The sequence below is a fragment of the Procambarus clarkii genome, chromosome 10, assembly GCF_040958095.1.
Source record: "Procambarus clarkii isolate CNS0578487 chromosome 10, FALCON_Pclarkii_2.0, whole genome shotgun sequence".
Taxonomy (NCBI): Eukaryota; Metazoa; Arthropoda; class Malacostraca; order Decapoda; family Cambaridae; genus Procambarus; species Procambarus clarkii.
In genome coordinates this window covers 13,673,387-13,686,795 of record NC_091159.1, presented here as the reverse complement: position 1 = coordinate 13,686,795, position 13,409 = coordinate 13,673,387, and the positions used below count along the sequence as shown (strand labels likewise).

The 13,409-nt window shown below is 32.1% G+C and overlaps 1 protein-coding gene across 27 annotated transcripts in view; it reads left to right on the top strand.

The window, feature by feature from the left end:
• Klc (kinesin light chain) overlaps positions 1-13,409 on the top strand; it is a 187,686-nt gene that overhangs the window by 153,483 nt on the left and 20,794 nt on the right. For 24 of the 27 annotated variants that reach the window (XR_011227966.1, XM_069321609.1, XM_069321607.1 and 21 more), the window contains 3 exons: positions 6,665-6,869; positions 7,591-7,817; positions 9,146-9,271. Coding sequence is in view for 25 of the 27 variants with exons in the window: in XM_069321609.1 (XP_069177710.1) it covers positions 6,665-6,869; positions 7,591-7,817; positions 9,146-9,271 (558 nt within the window). In the remaining 2 variants the exon portion in view is untranslated. The remainder of the gene's footprint in view (positions 1-6,664; positions 6,870-7,590; positions 7,818-9,145; positions 9,272-13,409) is intronic. The other 3 variants (XR_011227967.1, XM_069321628.1, XM_069321626.1) reach the window with 1 other exon arrangement.

Here is a 13,409-nt window from a genome sequence, read left to right as displayed (position 1 = left end):
AATAAGTGGAGGAAAGGAATTATAAGAAAGAAGGTAAATGCAGAAGGCCTATTGGCCCATACAAGGCAGCTCCTATTAATATCTCCAAGTGCCATACGTGTTTAAATGATTGCTATATTGCTATATTGTATAATTATATCTCCCAAGGTATAATTTAACTTTGCCTACTAACACCATTATTGAACTTATAAAATTGTGCATTAAAGATAATTATTTCAGCTTTAATGATTCATTTTATAAACAAACATTTGGCATGGCGATGGGTAATCCCCTCTCCCCTGTTTTGAGCAATCTGTACATGGAATGTTTCGAAACAAATATCCTTCCCAGGATTTTACCCTCAAATTTGCTTTGGTACAGGTACGTTGACGATATTTTGTGCCTGTGGCCGGTTAATCATGACGAAACTGATTTTCTCAATCAAATCAATTCGCTGGTTCCGTCAATTAAATTCACAATTGAGAACGAAGTGAATGGTGTTCTGCCTTTTTTAGACATCATGATTCATAGAATTGGTAGAAGTTTCAAATTCAATGTGTATAGGAAACCTACCAATGTGTGCTCGTATGTACATTTCTATTCAAATCATCATGTTCAGGTCAAGCGGGCAGTTTTTTCTGGTATGTTTCTCAGAGCACTGAGAGTTTGTAGTCCGGAATTTTTCGATGAAGAAATAGCAAATATATTTGAAATTGGGAAGAAGTTAAAATACCCAAAATCGATCTTGGATCTTGCGTTTGGTCAAGCAAAAAGGACTTTCTACAAACAGACTACTAAGTCGAAACCAGAACTGAAAAATTCGTTGGTATTACCATATTCTGAGGGTCTAGTAAATCTTGCCCCAGCCCTGAAGAAACTTAATATTAATCTAGTGTTCAAAAATGATAATACAGTTAAGTCCATGTTAATTAAGAACTCGCCCTCGTCTGTAGCAGGTTGTGTGTATTCCATCCCTTGTAATGAGTGTGCATGTGTTTACATCGGCCAGACAGGTAAAACTCTTTCCTCGCGTTTAAAACAGCATTCATACGCTATTCGTACAGCCCAGCAATCCAGTGCATTGTATTTACATTCCAGTTTATGTAATCATTCTATCGACTTCACAGGGGCAAAATGTATTGTTAAGAGTAAGGATTTTGTTGAACGAAACGTGATCGAGTCTGCCCTGATCAAACATTGTAACAACAGCCTTAATGTGAGCCCCGGTATGTACAAGTTGGATCCCTATTTAAGCCTCAATATAGCACGTCAAAACAATATAGCAATCATTTAAACACGTATGGCACTTGGAGATATTAATAGGAGCTGCCTTGTATGGGCCAATAGGCCTTCTGCATTTGCCTTCTTTCTTATAATTCCTTTCCTCCACTTATTTTTGGTGGTCAGGTGATCTGCCCAGGCGGATATAAAGGTCTGATCAGCAATCTTATCCTCATTCTACTTTGCTCTGATGAAGGCGAATTAGCCGAAAACGCGTTAAGCATTTTCTATTTTTCATATGTGGTTATTCTGCATACTTGGATCAGTGTTTTTGTGATCATTGTTGCATATATATATATATATATATATATATATATATATATATATATATATATATATATATATATATATATATATATATATATATATATATATATATATATATATATACACATACATATATATATATATATATATATATATATATATATATATATATACACATACATATATATATATATATATATATATATATATATATATATATATATATATATATATATATATATATATATATATATATATATATATACATATATACATATATATATATATATATATATATATATATACATATATATATACATATACATATATATATATATATATATATATATATATATATACATATATATATATATATATATATATATATATATATATACATATACATATATATATATATATATATATATATATATATATATATACATATATATATATATACATACATATATATATATATACATACATATATATATATATATATATATATATATATATATATATATATATATATACATATACATATATATATATATATATATATATATACATATATATATATATATACATACATATATATATATATATATATATATATATATATATATATACATATATATATATATATATATATATATATATATATATATATATATATATATGTCGTACCTAGTAGCCAGAACTCACTTCTCAGCCTACTATTCAAGGCCCGATTTGCCTAATAAGCCAAGTTTTCCTGAATTAATATATTTACTATAATTTTTTTCTTATGACATGATAAAGCAACCCTTTTCTCTATGTATGAGGTCAATTTTTTTTTATTTGAGTTAAAAGTAACGTAGATATATGACCGAACCTAACCAACCCTACCTAACCTAACCTAACCTATATTTATAGGTAAGGTTAGGTTAGGTAGCCAAAAAAAGCTAGGTTAGGTTAGGTTAGGTTGGTTAGGTAGACGAAAAAACATTAATTCATGAAAACTTGGCTTATTAGGCAAATCGGGCCTTGAATAGTAGGCTGAGAAGTGCGTTCTGGCTATTAGGTACGACATATATATATACATATATATATATATATATATATATATATATATATATATATATACATATACATATATATATATATATATATATATATATATATATACACATACATATATATATATATATATATATATATATATATATATATATATATATATATATATATACACATACATATATATATATATATATATATATACATATATACATATATATATATATATACATATATATATACATATACATATATATATATATATATATATATATATATATATATATATATATATATATATATATATACATATATATATATACATATATATATATACATATATATATACATATATATATATATATATATATATATATATATACATATACATATATATATATATATATATATATATATATATATATATATATATACATGTCGTACCTAATAGCCAGAACGCACTTCTCAGCCTACTATTCAAGGCCCGATTTGCCTAATAAGCCAAGTTTTTATGAATTAATGTTTTTTCGTCTACCTAACCTACCTAACCTAACCTAACCTCGCTTTTTTTGGCTACCTAACCTAACCTTACCTATAAATATAGGTTAGATTAGGTTAGGTAGGGTTGGTTAGGTTCGGTCATATATCTACGTTAATTTTAACTCCAATAAAAAAAAATTGACCTCATACATAGAGAAAAGGGTTGCTTTATCATTTCATAAGAAAAAAATTATAGTAAATATATTAATTCAGGAAAACTTGGCTTATTAGGCAAATCGGGCCTTGAATAGTAGGCTGAAAAGTGAGTTCTGGCTACTAGGTACGACATACATATATATATATATACATACATATATATATATATATATATATATATATATATATATATATATATACATATATATATATATATATATATATATATATATATATATATACATATATATATATATACATACATATATATATATATATATATATATATATATATATATATATATATATATATATATATATACATACATATATATATATATATATATATATATACATATATATATATATACATACATATATATATATATATATATATATATATATATATACATATATATATATATATATATATATATATATATATGTCGTACCTAGTAGCCAGAACTCACTTCTCAGCCTACTATTCAAGGCCCGATTTGCCTAATAAGCCAAGTTTTCCTGAATTAATATATTTACTATAATTTTTTTCTTATGAAATGATAAAGCAACCCTTTTCTCTATGTATGAGGTCAATTTTTTTTTATTGGAGTTAAAATTAACGTAGATATATGACCGAACCTAACCAACCCTACCTAACCTAACCTAACCTGTATTTATAGGTAAGGTTAGGTTAGGTAGCCAAAAAAAGCTAGGTTAGGTTAGGTTAGGTAGGTTAGGTAGACGAAAAAACATTAATTCATGAAAACTTGGCTTATTAGGCAAATCGGGCCTTGAATAGTAGGCTGAGAAGTGTGTTCTGGCTATTAGGTACGACATATATATATATATATATATATATATATATATACATATATATATATATATATACATATATATATATATACATATATATATATATATATATATATATATATATATATATATATACATATATATATATATATATATATACATATATATACATATATATATATATATATATATATATATATATATATATATATATATATATATATATATATATATATATATATATATACATATATATATATATATATATATACATATATATACATATATATATATATATATATATATATATATATATATATATATATATATATATATATATATATATATATATAATTGGAAAAGTAGTGCTGTTAATCTTTGGTAGTTCAAGGCACATGTTATCTGAATAACATCATAATGTGTTTATATGTATATGTATTCAGTAAAAGTCAGATAAGTACAAATCTGGCAAGTGGGGATGGCTTACAGATTTAATATTTAAAAGCATATGAATAATTTCATTTCCGTAGAATTGTCACAGTATTTTGTACAAAATATTGTTCATGGGCTGAGAAAAAATTTTGGGGTCAGAATAATTAGCAATTCAGTCAAAATACTTTATGATAGTAATTTTTTTTAGTTTTCATGCATATCTTAATACTGGGCAAGTATTTGTAAAGTTGTGAACACCCTTGTCACCGATTTACAACACTTAACTTTAAATGGGAGATGCCAAAGGACTAAAAGATGACTAGTGTTGCAGTAGCTCTAAAAGAACAGGGCAAGCAAGAGCCCCTCTCAACTGAGAGAAGTGTTACTTAAAGCCTTTTCAGCCAAATACTGGGGAGGGTAATTAGGAGAAAGTGAAGAATACGCCTAAAGGGTGCAAACTGTCATCAAATACAAACATATACTTTGGAAACTTAATGGAATTTTAAAATATGGTACAGTACTGTGATTTATTAAAGCAGGAAGGAGAGGAATGGGTAGCTGGGATCTTCATGAATTATAAAACTACATATGATACAATTTTGTTCAAGAGACTTCAAGACAAATTTGAAAACAAAGCAGAACTAATGGAAATTGGGAACATAGCAAGATGACCCATTAAACAATGTTCAATTATATTAGCACATGGTTCATTTCAGAATCCCCCACATAAATATAAAGCAAGCAAGAGCAAATCGAGTTGTATACATTGTAGCTTAACACCAGAACTGCAACGATTAAATTGTGGTGAGAGGTTGAGGAAGCTGGACTTCTCCATACTGAAACTGTATAGTGGAGACATGATCAAATTATAAGCTCTAGAGGGAAATTAGTATAATTACATTTTCCCAAACTATCAAACTAAAAACAAAAAACTTTAGTAGTGTTACTTTCAGAATACTTCTCTGTAAGGAAGTATTTACAGACAGTAAGCAGGTGGTCAAGGTTAGAAATTTTGAAATTAAGAGATAAAGCTTGTCTCCCAATCCTTGGCACACTCCTGTTCTCAATCTGCATAAATAATGTATTTGAAGTGAATTCCTGCATGTCAGTATTTGCTGCTGCTCTCTTCCAATATCAAGATCACGTTTCTTTTTCCTGAAGCAAAGTGCTAGGTCCACCTATTATCCTCTTTTTTTTCTGGCATGACGTATGTTCGTGCTAACACCCAATGTGCACATTTCCAAACACCCAATGTGCACATTTCCAAACACCCAATGAGCACATTTCCAACCACCCAATGCGCACATTTCCAAACACCCAGTGCGCACATTTCCAAACACCCAGTGCGCACATTTCCAAACACCCAGTGCGCACATTTCCAAACACCCAGTGCGCACATTTCCAAACACCCAGTGCGCACATTTCCAAACACCCAGTGCGCACATTTCCAAACACCCAGTGCGCACTTTTCCAAACACCCAGTGCGCACTTTTCCAAACACCCAGTGCGCACTTTTCCAAACACCCAGTGCGCACATTTCCAAACACCCAGTGCGCACTTTTCCAAACACCCAGTGCGCACTTTTCCAAACACCCAGTGCGCACTTTTCCAAACACCCAGTGCGCACATTTCCAAACACCCAGTGCGCACATTTCCAAACACCCAGTGCGCACATTTCCAAACACCCAGTGCGCACATTTCCAAACACCCAGTGCGCACATTTCCAAACACCCAGTGCGCACTTTTCCAAACACCCAGTGCGCACTTTTCCAAACACCCAGTGCGCACTTTTCCAAACACCCAGTGCGCACTTTTCCAAACACCCAGTGCGCACTTTTCCAAACACCCAGTGCGCACTTTTCCAAACACCCAGTGCGCACTTTTCCAAACACCCAGTGCGCACTTTTCCAAACACCCAGTGTGCACATTTCCAAATGCAAAATAAATTACTCAAAAATCTCTACTCTAGGCTATACCAGTACAATATAATGTAGCTTTTGTTTGTATATTTTTTCACACTGTTGTGCCACATGCCATTTGAAATTTCAGGTAAGCATTACTGTGTTACAAGAAGTTAATGCTTAACAGAATGGTATTGATTATATACAGCACTCTTATTGTTTTCTTTTTTCTTTAGGGCAAGTATGAGGAGGTGGAGCGATATTATCAACGTGCTTTAGAAATTTACGAAACTAAGTTAGGGCCAGATGATCCCAATGTTGCCAAGACCAAGAATAATTTAGCATCTGCATATCTGAAACAAGGCAAATATAAGGAGGCTGAAATTTTATACAAGCAGGTGCTAACCAGGGCGCATGAACGAGAGTTTGGGGCCATCGATGGTGAGTCGTGTTTTATTATTCATTAATCGAGATTGTTATTTAGTTGAAGTGTTTGTCGATTGCCATTTTAATGCATCACTAAAAATTTGCATTTATACAACCTTATTCTGTTCATTTTGTGATTCTCATTACTGCTCATATCAGTGGTTGCTTCAGCACAGCTCTTTGCTGTAGCTCTCAATACTCCCAGGTTGTTAGGTGCATACTTGTATTTATATAAATAACTTTTTTAATTATGACATACACTATGAAGAACACCTATGACATACAATGAGTCACAATAATGTGGCTGAAGATATGATGACCAAAGCACACATCAGAAGGTGGAAAAACAGCAACATTTCGGTCCATCCTGGACCATTATCAAGTCATGTGTTTATTATTAACACACGACTTGATGATGGTCCAGTGATGTACCGAAATGTTGTCATTTCTTCATCTTCTGATGTGTTTTTTTCATCATGACATACAATATTTAGGCTTCTAAAACAGTTTTAATAAGTTTGAAATATATATCCTGTGTGTGTGTGTGTATCAATGACTCAGGTTGAAATGTAAAACTGAGATGTGACTGTTAAACCAAGAAATTGTATTATTACATTGTGTAGAAATGGAGGGTGTCGAATAGACTCTCTTTAAATTTTGGGTAGTCTGATTTTTTATTTTTTATTTTACAATTACTCCCAAATTCATTCTTAAACTTTTTGTTTTTTGTATCTAGGTGATAACAAACCCATCTGGCAAGTAGCTGAAGAACGGGAAGAAAACAAGAATAAGGTGAAGGACTCTGCTCCATATGGGGAGTATGGTGGCTGGCATAAAGCAGCAAAGGTGGACTCCCCAACTGTCACTACTACATTGAAGAATTTAGGAGCGCTATACCGCCGCCAGGGCAAATATGAGGCCGCAGAAACCCTTGAAGATTGCGCCATTCGGTCACGTAAGGAGGTCAGCTGATATATCCCTGACCTACGATTAAAATAGATGTTGGTAACCGATTACATCTTCTCGCACTACATTTACATGCACACAAAAGCTCACATACGCCTTAACACACATAATCTTATGCATGTACAGACATACATACACAGACACTTTTATTTGCATAGCTTCTTGAAACAGGATATGCTCAGAAAAATAGGTATATATTACCAGATTGCCCCACAAAAGCATCCCCTTTGTGATGTTATTGACGGCTATATGAGCAAGTCATACATTAGTTGTTTTTGATGGAAGTACTGTTGATGTGATAGATACTTTTATGCATTGTTTTTGCCTAAAATATACATTAGATAATTGTATATATGAGGTTACCAGAGCCTTTGGCTTTGCATGTTGAATAGCACAACGAGACCTGATTCAACTCTGTGGACGTGGTTGGCTATCAGTGTCATATGCCTGTGTTCTCTGTATGCTGGGGCATTCACTGCAAATATGAACTGATACTATTAAGCAGATACTGTACATCATTTTGTTTATTTCCTCATTTTTTAAGCGAGTCTTTTGGAATGGTGTTTGATTTAATGCTAATTACAGTATCCTTTGAGTTTTCTCTTCCCATAAGGAAATGATGCTTGATTGTTTTGTTTTAGGACATTTTATATATACAGTATATATACAATATAAAATATATATATTTATATATAATATGAAGTAAAATAAAAGATTGCATTGCCATTCAGGTTGTCTGGCTATCGCTTTACAAATTAGTGTTTGGTACACACTGTTAACTATGTTATTAAAGGCGTACTTGAAGTAGCTGCTAACATATGACATATGGCTTGGGACTTCATTTATTACATTTTCTAATTTAACAATGTAAATGTGAAGCATGTAAACAGATGAATTCTATATGCTATATAGAATATAGTAAACTTTGCTATATGCTTAGTGGGATTTGTAACCAAACCTTATTCCAAGAAGTGTGAAATGCAGTTGAGTTTTGTAAATCAATGGTCAGGCAATGAATGGTCGTTTGAAGAAACGTACCTAGCTTATTCTGTCGCAGCATACAATGATTGTGCCAACAGGTTTTGAGATTTTGTTGCTTTGTAATGAGGGTAAATATTGTTCATTGATATTTACATTAAGTGAAATAGATTGCATTATCTGACAACACAAAAAGAGCTTCAAAGTTTTCACTGAATTTGCTTAAATCAAACATGAAACAATATTTATTCTTGGTATTCCTCTGGTATTTGTGTATGTTAGGAGATACTAGCATGTTGGTATGTGCACCAGTGGTCTAATGTGTGTGCGCGCCAATGGTCCTTCAGGCCGTCAATCTGGTCAAGGATGGGATGACACCAGAAAGCAGCCGACGACTCTCTGCTTCAAGGGACAGACTCCGAAGGGGGTCACGAGAGTCTCTTAACTCCGCTGAGTTTGATGCCAACGATGATGTAAGTAGATCACCACACTCCCATACTCACCATAAGCGCACACTCACACGCACGTAAGTGTAAGCTATCCAGTTTTCTGTCCCTCTTTTTCTTTAATGTCCTGGAATATTTGCCAACCATTACTGATCCTAGTAAACAATTTAAATCCTGTAATCTGATGCTGATTTCTTCCTTTGTGGCAATCAAAATTTGGGTCAAAATTTTGTAAGCCAATTTTTGTTGTATGTTGCCTTGACCAAAGTAAGTGTTAGTGTGTGCTCAAGCCCAGGTTGTCTACTTCTTTGAGTATTGCTCTTATAAAGAGCAGTTGTATATTTATCTAGCATGCTATACTCGAAGGAGTTTCTCCCTGGGATCTTGTATGGGATGTGTGTATTCAGATCTAGTGGAAGCAGTGCGTGGACACCTCACAGGATGGCAGGGAAGTGCACTCAATGTTCTGCCACCTCTGGACTACATCCACTTCTCAGGCTAGGTCATAACATTTATGGAGTTTCAGCCGTTGTGAGCTCATAAAGAGCTGGAGATGCTACCATTGAAATCAACTGTTTACTTGCTTGGCAGTCTTATTAGTGTGAACCAAGGCATAGGAATAACATCTTAAATTAGTTATTAAAAAGATGTGAAGAAAATTTTATTTGCGAGGAGTTATTTTCTATTAAGGCATGGTTTTTATTTCTGTTGTTCAGCTGTCTGTCTTGTGATTTAAATTGTTTGGGTATATTTTGAATTTCAAGTCTTTCAGTCAGTGTAGTATGTTTTACTGTATGTAAGATGGCCTTTTTGTCTTCTTATTCAATAATAATTACATCATGCATTAAGTAACACAAATTATATATATACATATATATATAATTATTATACAAGTAAATGTTTAAATCTTGATTACATTAAGTCAAAATTGGTTACACATTAAATCAATTGAATTTCATCATACTTGATAATATAGTTAAGAGGCAAAAAAAAAAGTATTTTAAAATTCATAACTGGAACCAATTAAAGAGAAGCTTATTTCCTTTATTCTACATTGACTGCAGCCTATATTTATATAACTTTAAAAGTGTTTAAGGTTAAATGTATTTTTTTGTTTCTCTTTAGAAAATTGTCTCTAGCAAATTCTACTTAATAACAGAGTGAGGGGTTAAGAACATGAAGCATGTGGATTACTCACATTGCTGGCTTCACCTACTGTAGTGCCGGGGTAGTTACACAACTTGAACGTGAGGTGGCAGGGTGGCGACAATGTAATTAATTCGTGTAAGGATGCACCATGGGTGGTATCATTTGGTTGTAATATTCATGAATAAATCACTTGTTGTGGAAAATATATTTTAACATTTTCTTCATTCTCACATATAAGAAAACTGTGTGTGTGTAGGAATGTGCCGCCTTGATCTCCTTTAGTATCTAATGAATGGTAATACATAATTTCTCAACCATATTAGCATGTATTACTGATACATCAGTAGTTAAAATAGGGATAAAGAATGAGTATACAGTACATGCATGAGCAGATGCATGCTTACACAGTAGATCAGTTACTCTTACTCAAATTCTCTAAAGGTGCATCAACTTTAAAATGTTCAACTCAACAATTTGACTTACAAAATAACCTCCCCTTCCCCCCCTCCCCACAACTAAAATTTTTTTTTTTAAAAGCTATTATAGACTATAGCAGTCATAAATATATCATTTACTGTTTTGTTTTTGTTAGAATTGCAGATGGTAGGGGCAACTTAATAAATTATTAGTTTAATAATAGCAATTACTAATGAGAGTGGTTCCAATTTTGAGTTAATATTTTATTTAATACTGAATACACTAGTACCATAAAATATTCTAGAGTAGTCTACTTGAGCTCGGGACTGGGGAATCCACCCCTTTCACATGAACTCGAGTGCGTGGCATCCACCCCTCCCACCTGAGCTCAGGGGTGGGGCATCCACCCCTCCCACCTGAGCTCAGGGCTGGGGCATCCACCCTCCCACCTGAGCTCGGGTCTGGGGGATGTTCTAGACAGCTTCTGCCATCACACTTAAATTGCAGCAGAAATTGCAGCAATGCAATCATTGCTTGTCCTATTGACTAAAACCTTACACATGCATGCTAAAGCTGACTACATAGGCAAGTGATACTAGAGTATTAAAACCTAAGGTGCATAATTGATAAGGGCTAAGGACATTTGGCAAGCCAAAAGCTTCTTCATTAATTTTTTATACCAGTGCAAAAAACAGTTGTCAAAATAACATAACAAATAACCCAGCCCCCCAAATTTGAAATGACAGTGACAACATTTTCAGTTCGTCATGGACCCCGTCATAACTTGGTAATGGTCTAGAAAGAACTGAAAATGTTGTCACATTCACACCAGGTGAATGTGACGACATTCACAACATTCAAGGGAATTACCGTGTGTGGGTTGGGTTGTTTATTATGCCAGTGACATAGAGCAGTAAAACACTGCTGCATTTTGGAATAACATAGAAATACTGTATAATATAAAAAAAATAGTTTCATATTTCAAATACCATTATTTTTTTTTAAAGGTTCTTTTGACTCTGTAGCAAAGATAGTTAAAGTCCTACATTCTCTTAGATTAATCTAAGATATTCACCATCCCAACCACCAACCATCTTCATGTGTTCAAGCGTGAAAGTAACCAGGTCTCGTGGGTGAAATTCATACCAAAGAACTGTATATAATGCCGCCAGATTAGATTTAATGGAACAAAATATACATAAGAATTATAGACATAAGCATTAGCTTTGTAAAAATACAAATTCAAATATTAAAAGTTAGAACAAATATATACCAGTACTGTATATATAAAATGAGAAATAAGAATTAGAGTAAAATACAAATATAAAAATATAAGAAATTTGGCACTGTTGGTAAGCCTCGTTAAAAAAAAAGTGGTGAAATGGGAGTCACAACTTTTGTAGTGCATTTGAAGTAGAACAGGGATCTGCCCGTGATCTGCCAGACCAGTGTGTTTCTTTTTGTTAGTCGTACATATTTTGTTTCCGTTTTTAAATCTCTTTAAGTTGATCATTTAAATAAATTGGTAAGATGGGTAAAGCAAAGCAAAATTTATTTTAAATTTACCAAGCAATGGTCTAGTACAGCTAGTCACATCTCTCGATAAATCTTGTCTAATAGCTCACCAAATACTCGAGATTCTTCTGCAAATTGATTTACTTTTTCCTATTAAAAACCAAAAAAGTGAGTTTAATAAGTTTATGAGGGCTGCAATCAAAATTCAAATTATGCAAGTGGGATTTGAAGATCTGACCAAGTTGGCAGACCAAATATTCAATATTTTGTGTGTGAAAGATACAATTTGTTAAACTCCGTAGCAAACCTAGGCCTTCTTATATTTTTAGACTATCACTACGCAATAGTAAGACACTATTAATGATATTACATCTATTGTAGCACTAAAATTAGATAACCATTATATCAGATTGATTATTGACTAGGAAGAATTTGTTATTAAATAGGTATGAAGAACATTTTATTGCATTGTTGGAATTATGTCACTTGCATTTTTGCAAATGGTGAAATGGTATTTTTGTTTATGGAGGATATCTGGCAAGATCTTTTTATAATTCAGTTAATTTTAGTTGTTACTTTTTGGGCAGCTGGTTGTTAAAACACCCAGGAGCTAATGGAGTAACCAGAGTAATTACTGGTCACTGTAGTTACTTTTAGTTTATATTGTGTAGAATTTGTTCAGAAGTAATATATTTAAGCTACTCTTGAGTAAAACTACAGGTATTACCTTAAAGTAATTTTGACCTTTCCGTGTTGTAAACTTTCCTTGCATTACAGTTGTGGTCGTTGTAAGGTAGTCTTTACTTATTACTTATATTTTATTTTGCTGTAGTTAATACCATTTGTCACCAGTCTCAGCCATTACTGTGGGAACCAGTGAGCTGAGAGCTCAACAGTAAAATTTTTACAAAAATTACGAGATGCAGAATATTTTAAGTTTGTAGTGTAATTATGTAGGAAGCTAATGTAATAGAACTGATAAACTAATCAACATAAAATTCTAATTTTGCATATAAATGCACGACTTTCTGCAGTATTTTAATAGCTGGTAATTTTTGTTTAGTTCTATGAGAGTTGTGCGTGC